Genomic DNA, 27,228 nt, shown 5'->3' on the forward strand with positions numbered 1-27,228 from the left:
AAATATAAAACTTTATTTCATTATACTTTAAGCATTGTGTTATATTTTAACAGTATACTCAAAACTAATTTTATAGTTAATTTCCTTTCCTTTTTTTTTACGTTTGAATAATTTTATCTAGCCTCCCTCCCCCCTCCCTTCCTTTCTCTCTTTCTCTCTGTTTTCTTCCTTTCATTTCCTTTCGTTTCCTTTCCTTTCGTTTCCTTTCCTTTCCTCTTTCTCTTTCTCTTTCTTTCTTTTCCCTTACCTTCCCCTCCCTCCTTTCCCTTCTCTTCCCCTCCTCTCCCCTTTCTCCTTTGCCCCCCCTCCCCTTTTTCCTTCCCTTCCCTTTTCCCTGTCTTTTCCTTTCTCTTTCATCTTCTTTCCAGATCAAAGGATGAAGATAACCCACAACCATGTCATGTGTGGGTAAACATGCTTTGGGTATAGAAATTCACATTGGCAAGAACACTTTTCTGCAGTGTATCTAAAATGAGGTTAAATATAAACCACTGTTTTGTCAGACCAACTTTATATTCTTATATTTTTATTTATTAAATATTTCTTCATCAGCCAGGCATGGTGGCTCACGCCTATAATCCCAGCACTTTGGGAGGCTGAGGCAGGTGGATCACTTGACCTCAGGAGTTTGAGATCAGCCTGGACAACATGGTGATACTCCATCTCTACCAAAAATACAAATAATCAGCCGGGCATGGTAGTGTGCACCTGTGGTCCCAGCTACTTGGGAGGCCGAGGTGGGAGATTGCTTGAGCCTGGGAGGTGGAGGTGGCAGTGAGCCGAGATTATGCCACTGCACTCTAACCTGGGTGACAGACCACAGAGTAAGACCCTGTCTCAAAAAAAAAAAAAAAATCACCTTTTAGGAACCAATCTTTGTGCAAGGCACTGGGGATACAGGGATAAGTAACATACAGTCCTTGAATTTTTTTTTAAATTTATTTTTAATTTTTGTGGCTATATAATAGGTGTATATATTTATAGGGTACATGAGATGTTTTGATACAGACATGCAGTGCATAATCACGTCATGGAGAATGGGGTTTCCATCCACTGAAGCATTTATTCATTATGTGACACAAACAATCCAATTATACTCTTTAGTTATTTTAAAGTGTACAGTAAATTAGTATTGACTATGGTTACTTTGTTATGCTATCAAATAGTAAGTCTTAGTCATTCTTTCTATTTTTTTTTTTTTTTTTTGGTACCATACCCACCACCTCCCACTACCCTTCCCAGCCTCTGGTAATCATCTATCTCCATGAGTTCAATTGTTTTGATTTTTACATCCCACAAATAAGTGAGAACATGATGTTTGTCTTTCTGTGCCTGGCTTAGTCCTTGCCTTTGAGATAGGGTCTAATGGCTGGTTCTAGGAACTGGATGAAATGTTGATTGTATCTTTATGTCTATATTATTTTTGTAAAATTCTGCTTGTTGCATTATCACACACACAAAAAAACTATCAGGTAGTATGATTTTTGAAAAGATTTTTATTTCTAGGAAAGTCTCAGAACATAGAACAAATATTGTTTGTCCCTCTGTTTTCTAAAGTAGCTTTCTGAATTTTCTTGAATTGTTTTTCATGCTATGTTTTATTACTCATCCTTTAAAGTGTTTTTTTTTTGCTAAATTTTATTTAATTTTTTATTCAGAAAAGTTTTTTATTGTAAATTCTAGGGGATTTCAGTATGTGTTTTGGAGCCTAGATTAAGTACTTTTGATTAATATTCTGCTTCTTTGGTCTGCTAATTGAGTAAGCACATATCAGTTTGTGAGAAATTTTGTTGTATGACTAATAAATGTCAATTAAATGAGATTTGGTTAAGAACCATCCCCAGTTAGGCAATTTTTTATTTTGTTCAGCATATTTTAAAGCATGTTTGTGACAATGCATTGAAATTAAAATTATATTTTATATTTCAGTTTACTGTCAGCAGACTTTGTGTACTTCAGAGTTGTTTGAAGACTTAACTTGGTTCTTATCTAATGATTCAAACATAAATTTGAAAAGAATGTCTGTTTATGTTATTTTGGTTCTGGTTTCAAATAATAGTAAGTACATTCTCTTATGACTATTTGAAAACACTTTAATCAATTGGAACAGCCATTATTAATTTTTTATTTGAGTTCTTATATCAGTTTTTTTTGTGTGTGTTTTTGGAGACAGAGTCTCGCTCTGGCACCCAAGGTGGAGTGCAGTGACATGATCTCGGCTTACTGCAACCTCTGCCACCTGGTTCAAGCGATTCTCCTGCCTCAGCCTACTGAGTAGCTGGGATTACAGGCACATGCTATCATGCCCAACTAATTTTTGGATTTTTAGTGGAGACAGGGGTTTCACCATGTTGGCCAGGCTGGTCTCAAATAGTGCTAGGATTACAGGCATGAGCCACTGCTCCCAGCCCAGTGTCTTTTTTTAACCTCACCTCTGAGGAATACTAGTTTAAAGAAAAGTGGGTTATTAGCATGTATTTAATCATTCAGTACTTATTAATTTTAAGAAATAAAGTAATTCATAGTGCTTAGCATTGAAAGGTAACAGGTTTAAAGAGAAAAAGAGAGGCATTTAATGAATTAGTTTAGTTGATTTTCTGCTGAATTGACCATTTAGTTACAGTGTTTACGGTATAAGCCAGCAATGGTTTTTATTTTGGAATAATTTTAGATTTACAGAAAAGTTGCAAAGATAATATAGAATGTTCCCGTATACTTACTGCTCAGTTATTTTTTAACTTTTTAAAATTTTAATTCTTCAAACTGTTAGAAATTCTGTAAGCATTTAAAATGTTTCTAGGCCAGGGGTGGTGGATCATCCCTGTAATCCCAGCATTTTGGGAGGCCAAGGTGGGAGGATCCCTTAAGCCCAGGAGTTTGAAACCAGCCTAGGTAACATGGTGAGACCTTGTCTCTCTACAAAGAAATATAAAAAAAAAAGAAAAGGAAAATTAACTGGGTGTGGTGGCACACACCTGTGCTACCAGTTACTTGGGAGGCTGAGGTGGGAGAATTGAGTGAGCTCTGGAGGTTGAGGCTGCAGTGAGCTGTGATCAAGCCACTGCACTCAAGCCTGAGTGACAGAGCAAGACCTTGCCTCAGAAAAAAAGAAATGCTTCTAGGTAGGCACAGTAGGTCACATCTGTAACTCCAGCACTTGGGGAGGCCAAGGCTGTGTAACCCCTTCCCCATGTCACCCAGATCCCAGCACAACGACCATATTCAGTACCAGCAGACTCTCTCATGCCACCCTTCCTGCTAGAGGGGAAATGTGGGCATCAATAGAGGGGGAAGTCTGGTTGGTTGTAGGGCTCAAGGCCCAAACCCCCAGGGTGTTGGGTGGGGGTGGGGCAGCCTCAGGGAAGCTAGGCATCAGGTTGTATCCTTTGAAGGGGAGGAGTCAAGCCTCACCTTCTGCTAGCAGTGGCTGGTCTCTCACCCTTGTAGTCCTCTGCTATTATTGTTTCCATGGGGAGGGTCACAGACCCAGGCACAATGATAGTCTGAGCAGGCTCAGGTAATTCATTCAGCTAAGCCTCTTGCCAGAGAGGCCTGAGGAGGCACCTTCTTGCCAGGCGTGCACTTAAAAAAAATGTTTCTAGATTTTGTTTTATTTTGGAAAAACTAGAAAAGGTTGAATTTATTTATTTTTCCATTTTGGAACTTACCTTGATACTGCAATACAGAACCATGATGCAAAGTAAGAGTTTTGTGATTTTTAGAGGAAATTTGAATGCAATTAGTCTCTAAGCAGTAGTGACATATTTTTCATAATAATCTTGATTACAGATTTTTATCCACCATAATTCTGTTATACTTTGTAATACTTTAAAGTTGTTTAAAGGTTATTTGGTAAAATAAAATTTAACTGTTCTTCATTTCTGCAAGATTATTGTAAATAAAACTCATATTTTTATATGGCTATTTTTTTAAGGGACCGGACAAACACTCGTGAGAGAAACAGGTTGTATTACAGTTCTGTCACGGTTATTCAGGTAAACAAATACAAATTTCTTTTTGTTAATTATTCATTACTTAGGACCTTAACACATTTGTATTAATTTACTTTCTTTTCTTTTTAACCTAATAGGACAGTTATTTCAAAACATGAGTTGGATTTGTCAGATAAAAATGTTTTCCAGAGTTATCAGTTGTGGTCTTCAGTGTGTAGTACTCTGTGTGTCTGCGTCAACAATCCTCAAAATGGTAATTATCTGTAATGTTTAAATATAAAAATAAAGATAAAAACAAATGAAAACTGATATTTTCCAACTGTCATATTAAATCATGATTGACTTTGTCTTCTTTCAGATGAGAATCAAATGTTTTGCTGTTCCCTTTTTCCACATGCTAATGAATGGCTAAAAAATTGCATGACACCTGAGATAATTCGCCCTATTTGCTCATTTATTGGACTCACTCTTGCAAATAACAGTAAGTGTTCGTTATTTTCTAGGTCATAGTTGAAGAAACATATTTCAAAGCATAATAAAAACTATTGAATTTATTATTGAATCAGTTGAATTCTTGTAATTTGGGTTATTTTGGATGTATTTAGACTCTTAAAGATAAGAAAATCTTAAAAGTAGATATTTTTAGGAGGATATTGGGAAGATGATAGCAGCATCGTTTTTTTAATCACCCCAGATACTCTCATAAAATGGAGAAACCAGATAGCAAGACTAAAAACCCATAGAGTGTGTTCTCTGATCACAAGGTAATTAAATTAGAAATGAATAAAAACAAAACATCTAGAAAAGCCCCAAATATCTGGTAATTAAACAACTTAGTACTAAAATCTGTGAGTCAATGCATAAATCATAAGGAAAATTATAAAATGTTTCTAACTGAATGATAATGAAAATACAACATTAGGCCGGGCATGGTGGCTCACGCCTATAATCCCAGCACTTTGGAAGGCTGAGGCAGGTGGATCACTTGAGGTCAGGAGTTCAAGACCAGCCTGACCAACATAGTAAAACCCCATCTCTACTAAAAATACAGAAATTAGCTGGGCATGGTGGCAACAGTTAGCTGGGCATGGTGGCAGACACCTATAATCCGAGCTACTTGGGAGGCTGAGGCAGGAGAATCGCATGAGCCCAGGAGACAGAAGTTGCAGTGAGCCAAGATCACACCATTGCACTCCATCCTGGGCAACAGAATGAGACTCTGTCTCAAAAAAAAAAAAAGCCAGACACAGTGGGTCACACCTGTAATCCCAGCACTTTGGGAGGCTGAGGCGGGTGGATCGCTCGAGGTCAGGAGTTTGAGACCAGCCTGACCAACATGTGAAACCTTGTCTCTACTGAAAATACAAAAATTAGCCAGGCACCTGTAATCCCAGCTACTCAGGAGGCGGAGGCAGGAGAATCTCTTGAACCTGCAGAGGCTGAGCTCACTCCACTGCACTCCAGCCTGGGTGACAGAGTGAGACTCCATCTCAAAAAAATAAAAAAATAAAAAATAAAAGAAATCTGTGGGATGCTGCAAAACAGTGTTTAGAGGGAAATTTATAGTATTAAGGCTTGTATAAGAAAAGAAGAAAGGTCTCAAGTCAATTATACTAGCTTCTGGCTGGGTGTGGTGGCTCACACCTGTAATCCCAGCATTTTGGGAGTCTGAAGTGGAGGATCACTTGGGGTCAGGAGTTCCAGACCAGCCTGGCCAACATGATGACACCTTGTCTCTACTAAAAATACAAAAAAATTAGCCTGGTGTGGTGGTGTGCACATGTAATCCCGGCTACTCGGGTGGCTGAGTCAGGAGAATCGCTTGAACCTGGGAGGCAGAGGTTTCAGTGAGCCAAGATCGTACCACCGCACTCTAGCTTGAGCAACAGAGAGAGACTCTGTCTCAAATAAAAAAAAAAAACCATATTAGCTTCTACCTAAGAAATTAGCAAACCAAGTAAGTTAAAATAAGCATAACAAAGGAAATAATGAAGAGAAGATTAGAAATCGTGAAATAGAGAAAAATAATTGAAACATGAGCTAATTCTTTGAAAAAATCAATAAAAGTGATCCTCTAGCCAGACTGATGACAAAGTAATGAGAGAAAGCTCAGATTACCTGTGCCAGGAATGAAAGGTGACATCACTATAGATCTTAACAGATATTAAAAGAGTAATAAAAGAATAGTAGAAACAGCTTTATGTCATGACATTTAACAACTTAGATGAGTTGGACAGATTCTTTGAAAGATACAAACTACCAAACAAAGCTCACCCAAGAAGAAATAGTAACCTGAATATTCCTATATCTGTTAAAGAAGTCAAATTTGTAGTTTAAAACCTTAACACAAGCTGGGCATGGTGGCGCATGCCTGTAGTCCCAGCTATTGGGAGACTGAGGTGGGAGGATCACTTGAGCCTAGAAGTTCAAGGGTATAGTGTGCTATTATCATACCTGAGAATAGCCACTGCAGCCTGGGCAACATAGCAAGAACCCACCTCTAAAAAAAAAAAAAAAAAAAAAAGAACAACAAAACGCAAAACAAAACCTTAGCTTAGGAAATTCCAGGCCTTAATGGTTACATTGGTGAATTCTGCCAAACATTTCAGGAAACAAACAAATAATAATTTCACATACATTATTCCAGGAAATAGAAGTGGGAGAAACACTTCCCAACATATAAGGCCAGCATTACACCAATATCAGAACCCAGAAACAACATTATGAGAAACTGTTGGCTAATAGCTCTATGAACATAGATGTAAAAATCCTTAACAAAATATTAACAAATCTAATTTAGCAATATATATAGAAAAGATAATATATTATGACCAAGTGGCATGTATCCCAGGAATGCAAGATTGGTTTAACATTAGAAAATTCATCATATTTACAGTCTAGAAAAGAAGAACAATATGATAATTTCAATAGATGCAGGAAAAGCATTTGACATAATTCAACGTACATCTGTAAACTCATGATAAACTAAGAACAGAAGGAAACTTCCTTAATGTGATAAAGGGCCTCTACAAAATACAAGTAACACACTTAACGGTGAAAGACTTAATGTTTCCCCCTTGAGACTGGAAAAAAGACAAGAGGCTAGGTGTAGTGCCTCATGCCTATAATCCAAGCACTTTGGGAGGCCGAGGCAGGAGGACCACTTGAATCTAGGAGTTCAAGACCAGCCTGGGCAACATAGAAAGACCCTGTATCTACAAAAAATTTAAAAACTAGCCAGGTGTAATGGTTCACACCTGTAGTCTGAGCTACTTGGGAGGATTGCTTGAGCCTGGGAGGTCAAGGCTGCAGTGAGTTATGATTGTGCTATTCCACTCTAGCCTGGGCAACAGGGAGATCCTGTAACACGACCCCCCCACACACGCACAGTAACAAAAATAAAAAAGATATATAATACTCTGGATTGTAAGACTCAACATTGTAAGACCGTCACTTTCAAATTCATCTCTAGATTCATGGAATTCCCAAGCAAAATCCCAGCAGATTTTTCTCTAGAAATTAACAAGCTGATTCTAAAACTTACATGGAATGCAAAGGGCCTAGGATAATTGAAACTTTTGGGGAAAAAAGGATAAAACTGTAGGACTATGTTGCCTGATTTTAGTACTTATACAGAAATCAAGAAAGCGTGGCATTGGTGTAGGTATAGACTTACAGATTCTTTTTTTTTTTTTTTTTTTTGAGACAGAATTTCACTCTAGTTGCCCAGACTGGAGTGCATGGTACGGCCTCGACTCACTGCAACCTCCACCTCCCAGGTTCAAGTGATTCTCCTGTCTCAGCCTCCTGAGTAGCTGGGATTACAGGCGCCCGCCACCAAGCCTGGCTAATTTTTGTGTTTTTAGTAGAGGTGGGGGTTTCACCATGTTGGCCAGGCTGGTCTTGAACTCCTAATCTCAAGTGATCCTCCCGCCTTGGCCTCCCAAAGTGCTGGGATTACAGGCGTGAGCCACCGCACCTGGCCTTGTAGACTTACAGATTAAGGAAACAAAAGTGAGAGCCCAGAAATAGACTCATACATATATCATTGTTGATTGTCTACAGAGATGTCATTGTAATTCTGTGAAGGAAAAGATATTTTCAACAAATAATGCTAGAAAAAGTGGATATCTATATGCAAAATATGAATCTGAACCCTTATACAGTATACAAAAACTAACTTGAAATGGTTCATAGACTTAAATAAATATGAGTGAAAAATATAAAACATTGACAAAAGCTGAAAATTCTCACTCCTTGGGGGTAGGCAAAGGTTTCTAAGGACATAAAAAGCATAAATAACTAAAGAAAAAATGATAAATTGGACTTCATTGAAATAATTTTGCTCTTCAGAAGAGCTTGCTATGAGGATGAAAGGTAAGCTAGACTGAGAGAAAATATTTGAGAACCATTTACCTGATTAAGAATTTGGGCTGGGCATGGTGGCCCACACCTGTAATGCCAGCACTTTGGGAGGCCAAGACAGGCGGATCACAAGGTCAGGAGATCGAGACCATCCTGGCTAACACGGTGAAACCCCGTCTCCACTAAAAATACAAAAAAATTAGCTGGGCGTGGTGGTGGGCGCCTGTAGTCCCAGCTACTCAGGAGGCTGAGGCAGGAGAATGGCGTGAACCCAGGAGGTGGAGCTTGCAGTGAGCCAAGATTGCGCCACTGCACTCCAGCCTGGGCGACGGAGAGAGACTCTGTCTCAAAAAAAAAAAAGAATTTGTACCCAGCTCTTATAAATCAATAAGAAGACAAAAGCAACCTGGTGATTAAAAAAATGGGCAAAAGGTTTGAACAGATACTTCGCCAAAGAAGATGTGAATATTAAATAAGCACTTGAAAAGATGTTTAAGATTGGCTGGGCATGGTGGCTTATGCCTGTAATCCCAGTGCTTTGGAAAGCCAAGGAGGGAGAATCGCTTGAGCCCAGGAGTTTGAGACCAGACTGGGCAACGTAGTGAGACCTTGTCTCTACAAGAAAATTCTAAAAATTAGCCAAATATGGTGGCATGCACCTGTTTTAGTCCTAGTTACTCAGGAATCTGAGGCGAGAGAATCACTTGAGTCCAGGAGTTCAAGCTTACAGTAAGCTACGATCACGCTGCTGCACTCCAGCCTGGGTGACAGAGCCAGAGCAAGACTTTGTCTCAGGAAAAAAAAAAAATGCTCAAGAAATAATTATCAAGAAATCCAAATTAAAATCCCATGGAGATACTACGACACACCCACTAGCATGTTAAAAATAAAAAGTGGTCATGCTAAATATTGGCAAGGATGTGGAACAACTAGAACTTTCACACATTGCTGATGTATATCTATATTCAAGTGTTTGAAACAAATACTCATATGTCACATGCAAAGGATATATCTCTAGAATTCAAAAAAAAAATGGAATCTATTTCCATGATACCCTGACAGTCCCTTTATCTCTAAAAGCCAACTTTAATGAGTGATAGTTATAGGACGTCATTACCCTCAGTAAACTACAGATTAGAAGAAATCTGAAATATTCAGTGTACAATAAATGTGGTCTAGGATGTTCTTCTGCTTATATGCCTGAGTTTTTGTCACTCAGGCTATAACTAAGAATCTGTGGTAACACACTGCCATTTTCATCAACGCATTAACAAGTGCTTTTTTTTTTTTTGAGCTAGAGTCTCACTCACTCTGTCACCCCAGCTAGAGTACAGTGGCACAATCATGGGTCACTGCAGCCTCAAACTTCTGGGCCTAAGCGATCCCCCTGCCTTAGCCTCCTGAGGTGCTGGGACTACAGGCACACAGCACTGGCTAATTTTCAATTTTTTTTTTTTTTTTTTTTTTGAGACGGAGTCTCGCTCTGTCGCCCAGGCTGGAGTGCAGTGGCGCAATCTCGGCTCACTGCAAGCTCCGCCTCCCGGGTTCACGCCATTCTCCTGCCTCAGCCTCTCCGAGTAGCTGGGACTACAGGCGCCCGCCACCACGCCTGGCTAATTTGTTTTTTGTATTTTTAGTAGAGACGGGGTTTCACCGTGGTCTCGATCTCCTGACCTTGTGATCCGCCCGTCTCGGCCTCCCAAAGTGCTGGGATTACAAGCGTGAGCTACCGCGCCCGGCCAATTTTTTTTTTTTTATTTCATAGAGATGGGGTCTCACTATGTTGTCCAGGCTGATATTGAACTTCTGAATTCAAGCAATCCTCCTGCCTCAGCCTCTCAAAAATGCTGGGATTACAGACATGAGCTACTACCACACCCAGCCTCTTTTTTGAAGATTTTTTAAAAATGAAAATACTTTCTAGGAAAGAAATCTATTTTGGAGCCACCATAATATTGAAAATGTTTGCCTGCCCTTAAATAACGTTTCTGGGCTGGGCACCATGGCTCACGCCTGTAATCCCAACACTTTGGGAGGCCGAGGCAGGCAGGTTGCTTTAGTTCAGGAGTTTGAGACCAGCCTGAGGAACATGGTCAAACCCTGTCTCTACCAAAAATACAACAATTTCTAGCTGGGCATGGTGGTGCACGCCTGTAGTCATTAAAGGCATGAGCCACGGTGCCCGGCCCAGAATTATTTTCAACTAGGGAACAAAAGACTTCAGACTTAAAAAAATAGATACCGGTCATTGAATCTTTGCTTGGAATAGTTATGACTCTCAGGGATCTGTTATAATTTTATGCTCCAAGAAGTAAAAGAATTAGGTGTAAATATGATGGATGAGATGTATGCTCTTTTAGAACAGTTAAATTACTTTGCATCTTGAAGAGTCAATCTGAGGAATTAGTTATGTTGGATTGCAGAAAATAGGCAGCTTGCTAATTACCAAGATGAATGAATATATTCTTTGTAACTCTATTGAAAGACTTGTTTAATAATGTTGAGGGTTAGGTTTTTTTGTTGTTGTTGTTTTGTTTTGTTTTTGTTTGTTTGTTTTTTGAGACAGAGTCTCACTCTGTCACCCAGGCTGGAGTACAGTAGTGTGAGCTCAGCTCATTGCAACCTCCGCCTCCCAGGTTCAAGTGGTCCTCCTGCCTCAGCCACCTGAGTAGCTGAGATTATAGGCGTGCACCACCACACCCAGCTTATTATTTTTATTTTTAGTAGAGATGGGGTTTCAGCATGTTGGCCAGGCTGGTCTTGAACTCCTGACTCAAGCAATCTGCCTATCTCGGCCTCCCAAAGTGCTGGGATTACAGGCATGAGCCACCATGCTCGGCCTAAAGGACAGCTTAATAATGCCATTCTTACAAAATAGAGCAGTTCTTACTAAATAAAACAAAAAAGATTTCTAATACACAAGAAATACTGTAGTTTTACTATGTCAAAGTAAGAGACATAAATAAGTAATCTATTTTATGATTACATATATGCACAGGTAAAGATTGGATTTTTAATTCTTTAATTTTGGGATTTTTAGAAAGTATTTGAAAAGGTCAATGTTATATTTAATGCAAATTTATTGAATAAAACCATTCAGCTGTCTTGTTTGAAATATTAATAGTTTTGCTACTTTATTCTTCAAGCATATGTTCAGAAATACTTCGTATCTGTGGGTGGACTGGATGTATTGTCTCAAGTTCTCATGCAACTGGAATCTGATTCACATGAGACTCTTTCCAGTGCTAAACTTGCAGTGGTTGTGACAAAGACTGTGGATGCATGCATTGCTGATAATCGTGAGTGACAGTGCTTACTAGTTTTTTTGAAATTGAATTTCGTTTGAATATAGCATGAAGAGTATTGAAATAGTAGATTGAATAGTAACATGGTTTAGACTAACAGTTTCTCACAAGTGGAAGGGAGTATTAGAAAGTATCCAACATGGCCTGACGCAGTGGCTCACGCCTGTAATCCCAGCACTTTGGGAGGCCGAGGCGGGCAGCTCACCTGAGGTCAGGAGTTCAAGACCAGCCTGGCCAACATGGTGAAACCTAGTCTCTACTAAAAATGCAAAAATTAGACGAACGTGGTGGCAGGTGCCTGTAATTCCAGCTACTCAGGAGGCCGAGACAAGAGAATCGCTTGAACCTGGGAGGCGGAGGTTGCAGTGAGAGAGCTGAGATCACGCCACTGCACTCCAGCTTGGGCAACAAGTGCAAAACTCCATCTGGAATAAAAGGCAGCATTAAATTAAAAATTTCAGGCTGTGTGTGGTGGCTCACACCTGTAATCCCAGCACTTTGGAAGGCCAAGATGGGAGGATTGCTTGAGGCCAGGAGTTTGAGACCAGCTTGGTCAACATATCGAGACTCCATCTCTCAAAAAAAAAAAAAAAATTTTTTTCAGATGAGAAACCAAGGGATATTTTTGAGATTAAGAATGGAAAACCCAATTTATGTAAAGAATACATCTCTTTCTGCTAAGTATGAGGTCAGATTTACCCAACACAGCATTACTAGTGAGTGGCAGAACCAGACTTGAACTCATGGCTGCTGCTTCTCACATGTGCGAACACTGAAGAGTAAGAAACTCTATTCGTATTCACAAACAACTAGGGGACAAAAAATAGATGGTTTTTTAAAAAGTGGTTATTGAGGACCTGCTATGTGCGGAGCTTTACAAGTACAAAAATGATTAAGATGTAGTCCCTTGAGGAATTCACAACTTTTTTGTTGATATTAGTATTGTTAGACTCTGGGTGGACTCTGTTAAAAGCCACATTTGGAGAAGTATAGCTTAAAATGGTGGACTTTTTGACTTTTGTCACATCTCAGCATAGCTTCGCATATGCTTCATTGCATCAGTAAGTCAGTAGAACTGTGGTCAGTTAATAGTGTATTTTAAATGACAGCAGGAATTGATTATGTAGGAAAGTCTTTACTATCCAATCTAGATAAGAAGAGATATGTAAGGGGAGAGTAAGCATACTCAGCTTTTAGGAAGTTAGTGTTACTTCATCTTCACAGCATTCTGCAGAACAATTAAGAAAAAAAATTCTTCAAAAAATTTGCTTTAGTAATATGTCTTTAGTATGGGAAGAAAGAGTAATGAGGGTTATAGTAATAAGCCGCCATCTTATTACAATGAATTTATATTTTATTCACACATACACATATTTATTAGATGTTATGATATGTGTATATTTAATGTTATATAGATATATAACATTCTGCCTGAATAAGCTCTGAAAAATATATAGTATATATATATTTATAAGTTTTAAATTTGTACTATCTTTTTTTCCTATTTTATACTAATAGCTACTTTTGGGATAGTACTCTCCAAGTACCACATTGTTTCAAAACTTCTGGCATTACTGCTTCATGAAAGTCTGGATTCAGGAGAAAAATTTAGCATCATTCTTACTCTTGGTCATTGCACAGAGGATTGTGGTAAGTATTGGATTTATTGAGTGTGGTTATTAAAATAGTAGAGCGGAAATATACTTCTGTTTCTTTTTCTTCCAGTTATGTGAAGGTCTTAAAAGTATTGCTTTTCTCCTAGTCATTCAGACCTCAAACTAGTCATTTCAGCTCCTAATTCTCCTTCACTCATTGTATTAAGTCAGTCATTAAGACCTGTAGTTCTACTTCTGTTCACCCCTCTTGATCCCTTTCTGTCCAGTTCCCATGCTGCCCTTCCAAAGTAGGCCCTCAAACCTAAACATCTTTCACCAATATTATTGCAGTGGTTTTCTCACTGCAGCACAGGGAGAAAGCTCCTTCCCTTCTATCTTCCTTTTTCAGTCCACTCTGCACATCACTGCACAAATCTGTTTCTGTTCTCCTTGTTAAAACTTTCAAAGATTCTTCTTTTTCTACCTATTACTGTCTCCTCTCTCTTTTCTCTTTCTTCTCCCCCTTTTATTTTCCTCCTCCTCTCTACTTTCCTCCCATTCTCCCTCTGTTCAATCTACTCCTTCTTACCAATTCTCTCCACTTTCCTCTCTACCCCCTCACTTCTAATCTCTCTCTGCTCTTTCCACTCTCACTTTTCCACTCTCCTCCCTTTGCTCTCTCTTGCTTCTTCCACTCTTTCTTCCTTCCCTTACTTTCTACTCCCTCCATTAGTTTATTTATCTATTCTTTCCCTTAACCTCTGTATAATTTAGGATTGATTATACCCTTTTTCAAACCAAGTGAGTTTGTTGACTCTTATGAGTTATGATACTACTCTGTGGCTGCATTTCTGAGATCACTTATGAGACAGGTATTTTGTGTAAGTGAATTATTTTTTTTTCTTTTCGAGACGGAGTTTCGCTCTTGTTGCCCAGGCTGGAGTGCAGTGGTGCAATCTTGGCTCACTGCAACCTCCGCCTCCCAGGTTCAAGCAGTTCTCCTGTCTCAGCCTCCCGAGTAGCTGGGATTACAGGCATGCGCCACCATGGCCGGCTAATTTTGTATTTTTAGTAGAAACGGGGTTTCTCCATGTTGGTCAGGCTGGTCCCGAACTCCCAACCTCAGGTGATCTGCCTGCCTCGGCCTCCCAAAGTGCTGGGATTATAGGTGTGAGCCACCGAGCCCGGCCTTAAGTGAATTATTTTCTATATTAAAAATCCTGTTGGGGGCTGGACGTAGTGGCTCACACCTGTAATTCCAGCACTTTGGGAGGCTGAGGTGGGCAGATCACGAGGTCAGGAGTTCAAGACCCGCTTGGCGAGCATGTTGAAACCCTGTCTCTACTAAAAATACAAAAAAATAGCTGGGCATGGTGGCGCGTGCCTGTAGTCCCAGCTACTCAGGAGGCTGAGGCAAGAGAATTGCTTGAACCTGGGAGGTGGAGACTGCAGTGAGTCAAGATCGTGCCACTGCACTCCAGTCAGGGTGACAGAGCGAGACTCCCTCTCAAAAAAAAAAAAAAAAAAAAATCCTTTTGAAACTATGTGTTTCTTGGGCCGGGCGCGGTGGCTCATGCTTGTAATCCCAGCACTTTGGGAGGCCGAGGCGGACGGATCACGAGGTCAGGAGATCGAGACCACGGTGAAACCCCGTCTCTACTAAAAATACAAAAAAAAATTAGCCGGGCGTGGTGGCGGGCGCCTGTAGTCCCAGCTACTCAGAGAGGCTGAGGCAGGAGAATGGTGTGAACCCAGGAGGCGGAGCTTGCCGTGAGCCGAGATTGCACCGCTGCACTCCAGCCTGGGCGACAGAGCGAGACTCCGTCTCAAAAAAAAAAGAAAGAAACTATGTGTTTCTCTATTTTAAAAATTTGTTGTTGTTGTTTTGTTTTTGTTTTTTGAGACAAAGTCTCACTCTGTTGCCCAAACTGGAGTGCAATGGTGTGACCTCGGCTCACTGCAGCCTCCACCTCCTAGGTTCAAGCAGTTCTTGTGCCTCAATTTCCTGAGAAGTTGGGATTACAAGTGCCTGCCACCATGCCTGGCTAATTTTTGTATTTTTTGTAGAGGCTGGGTTTCACCATGTTGGCTAGGCTGGTCTTGAACTCCTGACCTCAAGTGATTCACCCATCTCAGCCTCCCAAAGTGCTGGGATTACAGGAGTGAGCCACCGTTCCTGGCCTATTTTTAAAATTTTGAACTATGTTCATAATTATCACAAGGAAGAATTACGACCTCATATAGATAGTTTATGATAAAATCATTGTCCTCTTTGTTTATGTTTTCCAGAGGAAAATCAGTATGACCTTTTTAAAAACAATGGGCTTCCACTCATGATTCAAGCCTTAACTGAATCTCAGAATGAGGAACTGAACAAAGCTGCTACATTTGTGCTTCACAACTGCAAAAAAATTAGTAAGTGTACTATTACTTTAAGAACATACCAACCAAAGTTTTTAAAGGGGAATTTATTTCTGCTTTCATGAGCCAAGGCCTTATAGCTCTCAGATTCTTCTTACATTTGAAAAGCAGACTAGGCCCTGCACAGTGGCTCATGCCTGTAATCCCAGCACTTTGGGAGGCCAAGGCAGTCAGATCGCTTGAGTCCAGGAGTTCAAGACCAGCCTGGGCAACATGGAGAAACTCTGTCTCTATAAAATATATATATATATATAGAAAAAATTATCTGGGCATGGTGGCACATGCCTGCCAGCTACTTGGGAAGCTGAAGTAGAAGGATCATCTGAGCTCAGAAGTTGCTCAGGTCGAGGCTGCAGTGAGCTGTGTTTGCACCACTGGCCCTCCAGCCTGGGTCATAGAGTGAGACCCTGTCTTAAAAAAAAAAAAAAAAATCAGAGTATAAAATTTAGACATGACAGCATATACAAACCCATGTGGAAGAGAGCAGCAGTATAGATAATTCACTATTTTATGCTGTGTGCACAAATTTAGTTTGCAGGAATTAAATTTGTGGACTAAGGGTTATTTGTTGTTAAATCATAAGTATATTTATTTATTTAAAAATGTTTGGGGCCGGGCGTGGTGGCTTACGCCTGTAATCCCAGCACTTTGGGAGGCCAAGGCGGGCGGATCACGAGGTCAGGAGATCGAGACCATCCTGACTAACACGTAGAAACCCCGTCTCTACTAAAAATATAAAAAAAATTAGCCAGGCCTGGTGGCACATGCCTGTAGCCCCAGCTACTCGGGAGCCTGAGGCAGAAGAATTACTTGAACCAGGGAGGCAGAGGTTGCAGTGAGCCGAGATTGTGCCACTGCACTGCAGCCTGGGCGACAGAGCAAGACTCCGTCTCAAAAAAAAAAAAAAAAGTTTTGAGTTTCTGTTATGTGCCAGGCAGAGTGCTAGGCATCAGGGACATCAGGGATACAGTGATAAAAAACAGTCTGTGTATTCACAGAGCTTAGTTTAACTAGAGAAATAGACAGTAACTCAAAAGATGAGATTATGTGTTATTATAAATTGACATAACAAGTACACAGGGATAGACCACAGGTCTTTAAGAGCCTATAACAAAGGAATCTGGTCCAGATGTGGAGCAGAAAAGGCTTTGGGAGGAAGTGATTCTTGAGCTGAGAACTGAATGTCTAGAGTTAATTAGGTGAAAAGAAAGGAATTTGTTATCAGTGAGTGTCTCAAGCATAAGCAACAGTGAGGCACAAGGGCCCTGTGATAAGAAGGAACCTGGTGCACTTAAGGAATTGATGGCCAGTGTAGCTTGAGCTCAGAGGGCAGTTGGCCATGGTAAGAATTTTGATCTTTGTGGAAGAAAAACTGCAGACACAGTGTGTTAAAAAAAAAAAAAAAAAAAAAAAGGATTATAGGAAGGAATCAATTTATGAACATTATTTTTTTTAAAAAAACTACTTTATTTTTGAGACGAAGTCTCACTCTGTCACCCGGGCTGGAGTGCAGTGGCACAATCTCTGTTCACTGCAGCTTGTGCCTCCTGGGTTTGAGGGATTCTTGTGCTTCAACTTCCAGAGTATCTGGGAATACAAGTGTGAGCCACTGTGCCCGGCCTAAAAAACTAACTACTTTAAAACCAGTGTCCATGTACCTGAGAATGTTTATGTGTCTGGCATAACATATTTGCATGTTTTTTCTCCTGTAACTCTGAGGAGTAAAGTCTGTTTTATGACTGTTTGAGTCCTGGGCCTCTGCTAGGTACTCTTCCACTTACTTTTCAGTACCAGTTAAGCTGTTAAGATAGTCTGGATGGAAAAATTTAGAGAAAGGAGAGGGTGGGCTGTGAGGTTGTCCTTATATATAAAGTGTTTAAATAACCTTTCATTCATTGTTTTTTCCCATATTACAAAGCTGAGAAATTATCTCTAAGTCTAGGAGAATGTCCTTTTGATGAAAATGAAACACAGCAATTAAAGGACATAAATGTGAAGGAGAATAATCTTGAAGAGCACTGGAGGAAAGCAAAGGAAATTCTACACAGAATAGAACAGCTTGAAAGAGAAGGAAATAAGGTTGGATTCTTTGTTTTAAAGAATATAGAACTTTTTTCAAATTTTTAAAATTTCTTTCTTTTTTTCTCTGTACTACACTGACATATAAATTTTTTTTTAATTTTTTTTGAGACAGAGTCTTGCTCTGTTGCCCAGGTTGGAGTGCAGTGGCATGATCTCGGCTCACTGCAACCTCCGCCTCCCAAGTTCAAGTGATTCTCATACCTCAGCCTTTCAAGTAGCTGGGATTACAGATGTGTGCCACCACACCTGGCTAATTTCTTTGTATTTTTAGTAGAGACAGGGTTTCCTCATGTTGGCCAGGCTGGTCTTGAACACCTGACCTCAAGTGATCTGCCTGCCTTAGCCTCCCAAAATGCTGGGATTACAGGCATGAGCCATCATGCCCAGCTATATTTTTTAACAGTAGGGATTGGAGGGTAAAAAATTTTTTCTTCCCAAGTTATTTTTTTAAGTTTTAAATGGTTTTAAATGGAAAACTCCATAGTAATACTGGAAAAATCATGCTTTGACAAAAAACAAAAAAAAAAGATTTTTAAAAAGTAGAAATGATGACTGAAAAGACAGGAAACATGGAATATTGAGCCAAGAGATCTAACATCTGAATAATTGAGGTTCAAGAAAGAGAAAAGTAGTAATAATCTAATAACCTCTTTCCTCTTTATATAAATATATTTTTCTATGTATGCATGCTTCGTGTTTTTGTATATGCATATATGTTAAAAAATAAAAACATAGTGTCCAAGTTAGTATAATATAGTGATTTTATTATTTTAATTGTCTGAGTAGTATTCACTATTGCAGATGTGCCATAATTGATTTAACCAGTCCTTTATTGATAGACATGTAAGTTATATTTAAATTTTTACCATTGCAAACAACTCTAAATACCTGCTACACATGTACCCGTGTGTGTGTGTGTGTGTGTGTGTGTGTGTGTATGTGTATCCTGTAACAGCTTTAATGAGATATAATTCACAAACCGTACAGTTCACCCATTTAAAGTACAGTCAACCCTTGGTATCTATGGGGGATTGGTTCCAGGATCTCCCACGGATACCCAAATTCATGGATGCTGTGAACTTAAGGGAAAGTTTAGGCAAGTTATTTAATCTCTTTGTGCTTTAGTTTCATCATTGATACATGGAGAAAATAATAGTACCTCTCAAATACCTAGATAGACATAGTTTTTATTATGAAAGATACTGTCAAATTGTTTCACCACAGAAGTTGTATCAACTTACACTCCCACTAGCAATGTTTAAGAGTACATGTTTCCCCACAGTGTTTTGATCTTTGTCAGTATAATAGATGAAGAAAAATATCTCAGTGTAGCTTTAATATTTATTTATCTTAAGTGGAATGGAACATTTTTTCTTGTGTTTAAGAGCTATTAATATTTCCTTTCCTATAAACTATCTGTTCATCTTCTGTGCCTGCTTTTCCATGCTATCGTTGATCTTTTTTCATATTTCATTATAGTAGCTTTTTATAAATATTATTTTTAAAAATTATCCTTCAGCTTGGGCAACATGGCAAAACCCTGTGTCTACAAAAAAATACACAATTAGCCAGGTGTGGTGGTGTATGCCTGTGGTCCCAGCTACTCAGGAGGGTGAGGTGGGAGGATTGCTTCAGCCCAGGAAGTTGAGGCTGCAGTGAGCTGTGATCATGCCACTGCACTCCAGCGTGGGCAACAGAGCAAGACCGTGTCTCAAAAAAAATATATATGTATATCCTGTTGCTTAAGATATATGCTTTATACATATTATTTCTGGGTGTTTTTATTGTCATTTGGTTTTGCTTCTGATTCTTTATTCCTGAGATCCCTGCCCAGAATAATGTTTTTGGTCTCTAGAAGAATTTTAAAAAGTTTTTTTTATGTGGTCGAGTATATTAATTTTGTTTTATTATTTAATTTTGGGTAATACTTGGAAAGGTCTTATACCCCTTGAGAATATTAAAATATAATCGTTTCTTTTAGAACATATATGACTTTGTTTTTATATTTAAATATTTGGTTCATTTTGACTTTATCTTTGTATAAGCTATGAGATATTCAACTTATTTTTTCACCAGATGGCTACTCAATTGTCCCAATATTGTTTAATGAATAAACTCCCTTTTCTTCCTAATGTAAACTGCCTTTTATCATATGTGTTCTATTGGCAATCATAAACTTTTTCTTCATTCTTCATTATTTAAATGAAGTATAAATTTATTATAAAGGGAATAGATTATATTGAAATTATTTTCTTGTCATTTTTACACTATAGGAAGAAATACAAAGAGAAACCTATCAGGATAATATTTCATCTATGAACATAAGTATTCAGAATACATGGAAACGTCTCCATGCAGATCAGATTGGTCGAGGTAGCAAAGCAGAAGATGAGGATAAAAGCCATTCTAGACAGTTTCAGAGTTATAAATCCCATGGAGTCATGTCTAAAGCATGTACAAATGATGACCAAATGAAGACACCGTTAAAGAGCGCAAATCCAGTCCATGCTTGTTACAGGGAGAGTGAGCAAAATAAGACTTTATATAAAGCCAAGTCAAGCTGCAATCAAAACTTACACGAAGAAACTACTTTTGAAAAGAATTTTGTTTCTCAATCAAGGTATAGTTTAATAATTGTGTGTAACTATTATTTATTCAGCAAGCATTTATTGTGTACTGTAGTATGCCACACTGTTAAATGCTGGGCATGTAGAAATGACATGATGAAACATGGTCTTGGGAAGAGCCTAAAGTAGGAAGTGTTGGGAAAGGAGTTTGGATGGGGAGGTATGGGCCAGTTCATCTAGGGCCCTGCAATGTCATACTGTGGATTTTGGGTTTTAACTCACAGGGTATAGGGAGTGATTGAGGATTTTAAATTGAGTGGTGTAACAGATTTGAATTTTAGAAAGGATACTCAGAAAATAAAACCTAAACGGAAACCCTTTACTTGAAGTAACAATGCATGCATTGATAATCAGCAGTATAGCAAAAACTAGTTTTTAAATTTAATGTGATAAAGGGAATAGGATGTGAAGAAAATTTGGTTTGGGTCTGCCCTTTTGTTTGTTCCCTGCACTTTGTCTCTAGAACATAATCTTTTTCCCTTGCAGTTAGTTTGTGGGGCTAGACCTGGGCTTGTAGCTTTTCTTAAATACTTTATTGGGTTGTGCTCTTCTGATGGTTACTGTACTTGGGAAAAATGTAGAGGATGCTGCTACATTTCGGGCAGGTTGAAGGGTAAACTAAGTACGAGGAAGAAGGGTTACACCAATACCACCCCTTTTATCTGTTTCAAGACCACTCTTGATGTTAATTTTAACTTGATTGCTCAGGTATGGGAATTGGGAAGCAGTAAGATGTGGTCCTGGGCCAGCCTTCTTGACCTCCATCCCAAGCTTTTCACCCATACCCTTCTTTCTCCTATAGAGTTAGCCATATTTCTTTTTTCTTTTTTTTTTTTTTGAGAGAGAATTTCGCTCTTGTTGCCCAGGCTGGAGTGCAATGGCATGATTTCGGCTCACCGCAACCTCCGCTTCCCGGGTTCAAGTGATTCTCCTGCCTCAGCCTCCCGAGTAGCTGGGATTACAGGCATGTGCCACCACGCCCAGCTAATTTTTTGTATTTTTAGTAGAGATGGAGTTTCTCCGTGTTGGTCAGGCTGGCCTCAAACTCCCGACCTCAGGTGATCTGCCCACCACAGCCTCCTAAAATGCTAGGATTACAGGCGTGAGCCACCGCACCCGGCTAGGGTTAGCCATATTTCCACCTCAGCCAACTTATTAATATTTTCATCTCTTTGAAATGCTTTTTTTCTCCTACGTAGTAGCTCCTACAAATATACGTACATGGACAGATAGCTATAACTATAAAGCTACTGCTATGCCTGCTGTCTGATCTACAGTTCTTGCCTTTCTCTGTACTGCCTGTTATCATTGTGACAGTATAATCAAAACTTGTATTTATTCATCAAGGACTACAGGGTTCAAACATACAAATGTTTTGGGGGTTAGGAAGGATTTTTAAATTCAGGTCTTTAAATGATTATTGTTAGCACTTTGCCATCCTGCACCCATGTTCATTTTTGCTCCCACTGATTTTGTTCTCTCCTTTTTGCCTTCATCTCTCCTACTTCCTTCTTTATATAATCTTTTTCTTCCATGTTTCTTCTGGCATCAATACTATTGCCCTCTGGAGTCTTGTTTGACTCTAGCTCTAGAAACACAGCTGTAATCGTTGCAGGCCATACTTTGGCAGAATTTGGTAGATTTTGGTAGATCGTGATTCCGGGTTGCTTTTGCCCACCAAACACCGAAAATCACAACACTGCTTATAGAAACATTGGTCCACACACCAAACAGTATGTTTACTTTTAGTAATCTGGTGTCTATTTTCTTTTAGTGACCATGTTTTTAAACACCCAGTTCACATTGCCAAAAATATAAAGCAGCAGTTACCAGTAACAGGTATGATTCAAAATGTTTCTTCGGTTTTTTAATGAAACAGATATTTAGGTAACCATTATAGCTAAAAATGTACATTGGCTGGGTGCGGTGGCTCACCTGTAATCCCAGCACTTTGGGAGGCCTAGGTGGGCAGATCACCTGAGGTCAGGAGTTCAAGACCAGTCTGGCCAACATGGTGAAACCCTGTCTCTACTAAAAATACAAAAATTAGCCAGGCGTGGTGGCGGGCAACTGTAATCCCAGCTACTCTGGAGGCTGACACAGGAGAACTGCTTCAACCCAGGAGGCGGAGGTTGCAGTGAGCCGAGATCATGCCACTGCACTCCAGCCTGGATGACAGAGTGAGACTCCATCTCAAAAAAAAAAAAAAAAAAAAAAAAGTCCATTGGTATATTGGCCCTCTAAAGTATAAACCACACCTTTGACTCTTTCTGTTGTAAATGCCTTCCATTAAGATCCAGAATCTTTCTGTTTATTCCCAGCATGATTGGAGGCATAGTACTAGGCTAAGGTTTATGAAAAGCTTGATATTTAATAAATCCTTAAAATATCTGATTCTTTTCATTAATCCAAAAATCCTTCATTTTGCAATTTTTTTTCAGATCCATTTACATTATGTTCAGATATAATAAATAAAGAAGTAGTCAGTTTTCTAGCAACTTCCAGTTCCAAAATGTTGACGTATAGGTGCTCGGGTAAGTATTTTTTTAATTGCAGTTGTTTCACAGTCAAAGCCTTTTATGATATTAACTAGAATTTTTTTTTTTTTTTTTTATATGGAGTCTCACTCTGTCACCCAGGCTGGAGTGCAGTGGCGCGATCTTGGCTCACTGCACTCCCCACCTTCCGGGTTCAAGTAATTCTCGTGCCTCAGCATCCCAAGTAGCTGGGATTACAGGTGCCCACCACCACACCTGGCTAATTTTTTTTTTTTTTTGTATTTTTTCGTAGAGACAGGGTTTTACCATGTTGGCCGAGCTGATCTTGAACTCCTGACCTCAAATGATCTGCCTGCCTCAGCCTCTCAAAGTGCTGGGATTACAGACATGAGCCACCACGCTTACTGTAATTAACTAGAATTTATAATAGTTCTACATGTATGATTTACTTTGTTCCCTTTGGAGAAATAATACTGTGGAATATCAAAGCATTCAAATTAATATCTTCTATCTGGGCCAGGTGAGGCAGCTGTAATCTCAACACTTTGGAAGGCGAAGGCTGGAGGATTTCTTGAGGCCAGGAGTTCAAAACCAGCATGGTCAACTTAGTGAGACCTTGTCTCTATAATTAAAAACAAAGCAAAACAAAAAAAACACCTTTTATCAGCATCAGGCTGAGCTTCCAATATTTGTATGTATGAATAAACACAGTTAGTACCTTTTTATTACTTTATTATCTTTTTGTCATAATACCATCTATAAATTTAACCTTACTGAGTAAAATAAACATTTTTTAATGTTTTCAGAGAGCCAGTTATTACTAGTTATGCATTCTGGATTATCCTGTAAACATAGGCATTAAGTTTTAAAAATACCTATTTTTATATTTATAATATGTAAATGTTTCTACTGTTTCATGTTCATTATTTGTTTTTTCTGCAGGGCTCTTGTAAATGTTCCACAATACTTATTCCATCCCTTCTCCTCCTCCTTCACACCCCGGTATTTCCTCTTTGTTCATCTTGCTGTTGTACTCTGCTCTATGGACAAAATTGAGGTTCTCTGTATTCGGCTCAGAACATCATTGTTCTTCCCTCTTGGATGAAGAGGTTATCTCTATTCTTCCAAAACTGATGTCTGGCCATAAGCTGAATCTCATATCTTTTTTTTCCTCCACATTTTAATACTAATTGCAAAATCTTTCTCTTCACTTCCATTCTATTCATTAACTCCTTTTGTTCCACCTTGAACTATGCTCATTTTTCCTCATCTTAAAAAAATACCCAATAGTTTGTTTGATTTGCTGTCCTTTCAAGTATTCATCCACTCCTCCCAACAGATGCACATATCCCATTAGAAAGTAAATATATTAGGCTGGGTGTAGTGGCTCATGTCTGTAATCCTAGCACTTTGGGAGGCCGAGGCGGGTGGATTACCTGAGCTCAGGAGTTCAAGACCAGCCTGGTCAACACGGTGAAACCCCGTCTCTACTAAAATACAAAAAATTAGCTGGGCATGGCAGCATGCGCCAGTAATCCCAGCTACTCGGGAGGCTGAGACAGGTGAATTGCTTGAACCCGGGAGGCAGAGGTTGCAGTGAGCCGAGATCATGCCATTGCACTCCAGCCTTGGTGACAGAGCAAGATTCCGTCTCCAAAAAAAAAAAAAGAAAGTAAATGTATTTAATAAGAATAAAGTACAAATATTTCTTTCAATTTAATTGTATTATTTTTTCAAATGGCTACTAAGTTGTTAGAACATAAATACTTACTAAGTTGTTTTGGATCTGACAGAATCATTAGGCATTTCTTTTGGCTTAGAGGTGCCATGAACCTAGAAAGTTTGGGAATCTCTGGTCAAAAGTATTCTAGGTGGCAGAGTAGATGTTCTGTAATTGCTTAGTTTGTATAAGATGGTTCTTTCCTTGTTCCTTTCTCCCCTAGTTACCATTCATTCATTCCACAAACATGGAGTGCTTAGTCCTTGGCTGGCACTGAAATCGAAGATGAATAGAACTCAGTCTTCACCTTTATCTTTCTCTTCCTGCCAGATTGCCACAAGTATTCTTCTCAAGACCTAGTCTATAGCACTTATGCAGTTCTTTCACTACATTTACTTTTGTAGCATCATCTATCATTTTATTGATGGTTTTCAAATATGTATTTTGACTTTTGTCTTCTAACGTGGGCTATAGCCTTGTTCTTTCATTTCCAGTAGTTCTCAGCACATACCCACTTCAATATCTTCTTGTTACTTTAAGCTTAATGTATCCTAAACACAATATCCGCGGCATCTTTCTTCCTTTTAAATTGGCCTCCCAACTCACTGCATTTCTGTCAGTGTTGCCACTATTTGTCTGGTCTCCCAGACTTTAAGCCTTGAATCATCCATGACTGTTCTCTCTTGTTCTGTCCCTTATTTCTAGTCTATCAAATTTTGTTCTTTTTTGCCACATAGGCCCTTTTTGTTTCATGCCTAAATTATCGCAGCAATTTTCTAGCAGTCTTTGTCTCAAGTCTCTCCAACTCCCAAGTATAATATGCATATCACTGTTAACTTATCTTCTTAATATGTGCTTTATCGTGTCATCATGCTAAAGAACCGTCAGTGCTTCTCTGTAACCCACCGAATCAACCTCTCTGCCTGGCTTTCAAAGTTGTATGGAATTTTGTCCTACTTCCACTTGTTAAATTTTACTGTACATTTACTCTGAATCTGCTAGAAATGTGCTATGGTTATTTCAAACTTTGCCATTTAATCAAGTACTGAATTTCTTGAGAATTATCCTAAACGTTTCCCTTATCCCAACAGCTCATTATTCATCAAACCCTGCTAATTTTACCTCAGAAATCTCTCCATTCTCCCTGCAAATGCCTTGTTTCAAAATCCTTTCATTTATTTTCCAGACTACTAAAGTAACCTCTCAACTGATCCTCTTGCCTTCAGGTGCCCTTTCTACGAGACAAATGAAATCGTATCATCTTCCTGCTTTTAATAAGTATCTCTATGTTCCTCCCTGTTGCCTTGAAGAGAGTTAAAATTCTTTAGCATGGCTTTCAAGACTTTTCTTTTTCTTGTTCCCTGCAACCCTCCCCAGCCCCACCTTTTCTCCCATACTTCTCTGTACTCTAGCCATATTAGAGTGTCCATGATTCTCTGAATACTATGCTTTTCACACTTCAGTGGTTTTGCACATCTTTATTGTACTGAAATGTCTTCATCTCAGCCAACTATCTGCGTGGCCAACTTCTAGTCCTTTAGGAATGGGCCACTAATACAATTAGGCGACAAACTGATGGAGAACTTTATAATGGATGGACATGGCTGACATTACCTGAACCTACCAATCTATCTTTTTTTAAAAAATGTTTTTCCAACTTTTATTTTAAGTTCAGGGATACACGTGCAGGATGTGCAGGTTTGTTACATAGGTAAACATGTGCCATGGTGGTTTGCTGCTGATCTATCTTAATATTTAAAAAAAAGAGGGAGTTTGTCTAACCCTATTGGGTCAAGAGGCTGCCCAATTACAATTTCTTTTTAAAAAAAGAGAGAGACAGAAAATATGTACCTCTTAATGTGATACAGTAAGAAACATACAATACTACCTGCATGGAATTCTAGTAAAGACACTTGAACCTGAATCTGACCAATCATTTAGATTTAATTACTAGTTTATAGGACACACAACAACATTTTAAAGGACACAACTAGGATGCAATCAGCAAAACTTAGCCTTTGAGAAACTATAGTACAAATGACCTAGTATCTTCAGTAAGTAAATGACAAGGAAGAGAGGAGAACTGATAGATTAAAAGCACCTTGACATATGTTAACCGAATGTAAGTCAGACCCAGTGGTGCGTGTGTCTGTAGTTCCAGCTACGTGGGAGGATTGCTTGAGCCCAGGAGTTCAAGTCCAGCCTGAGCAACATAGTGAGACCCTGTCTCTTAAAAAAAAAAAAAAAAAAAAGTAATGATGAACCTTTCCAACAACCAACTTTCAAAAGAAATTTTTGAATTGATGGGGAAAATTGAACACTAGATGTTAGATTATATTAAGCATGATTTTTTAGGTGTCATAATAGTTTTATCTGTTTATAAAAAGGAGTCCTGGCCAGGTATGGTGGTGGCTCATGCCTGTAGCCCAGCACTTTGGGAGGCTGAGGCAGGTGGATCACTTGAGCCCAGGAATTCGAGAACAGCCTGGGCTACATAGTGAAACCCATCTCTAAAAAAAATACAAAAATTAGCTGAGTGTGGTGTTGTGTGCCTATAGTCCCAGCTACTTGGGAGGCTGAGGTGGGAGGATTGCTTGAGCCCAGGAGGTTAAGGTTGTAGTGAGCTGAGATCACGCCACTGCACTCCAGTCTGGGTGACAGA

At 39.1% G+C, this 27,228-nt stretch overlaps 1 protein-coding gene across 1 annotated transcript in view; it reads left to right on the forward strand.

The window, feature by feature from the left end:
• The window catches only part of TERB1 (telomere repeat binding bouquet formation protein 1), a 42,515-nt gene that overhangs the window by 6,773 nt on the left and 8,514 nt on the right, over positions 1–27,228 (forward strand). The window contains exons 5-15 of the mRNA XM_030795810.1: positions 1,930–2,058; positions 3,935–3,995; positions 4,091–4,206; positions 4,312–4,434; positions 11,465–11,617; positions 13,142–13,273; positions 15,508–15,633; positions 17,558–17,718; positions 19,995–20,341; positions 22,123–22,187; positions 22,790–22,882. Coding sequence (XP_030651670.1) covers positions 1,930–2,058; positions 3,935–3,995; positions 4,091–4,206; positions 4,312–4,434; positions 11,465–11,617; positions 13,142–13,273; positions 15,508–15,633; positions 17,558–17,718; positions 19,995–20,341; positions 22,123–22,187; positions 22,790–22,882 — 1,506 coding nt within the window. The remainder of the gene's footprint in view (positions 1–1,929; positions 2,059–3,934; positions 3,996–4,090; positions 4,207–4,311; positions 4,435–11,464; positions 11,618–13,141; positions 13,274–15,507; positions 15,634–17,557; positions 17,719–19,994; positions 20,342–22,122; positions 22,188–22,789; positions 22,883–27,228) is intronic.

The sequence above is a fragment of the Nomascus leucogenys genome, chromosome 2 (genome assembly GCF_006542625.1).
Source record: "Nomascus leucogenys isolate Asia chromosome 2, Asia_NLE_v1, whole genome shotgun sequence".
Classification (NCBI taxonomy): Eukaryota; Metazoa; Chordata; class Mammalia; order Primates; family Hylobatidae; genus Nomascus; species Nomascus leucogenys.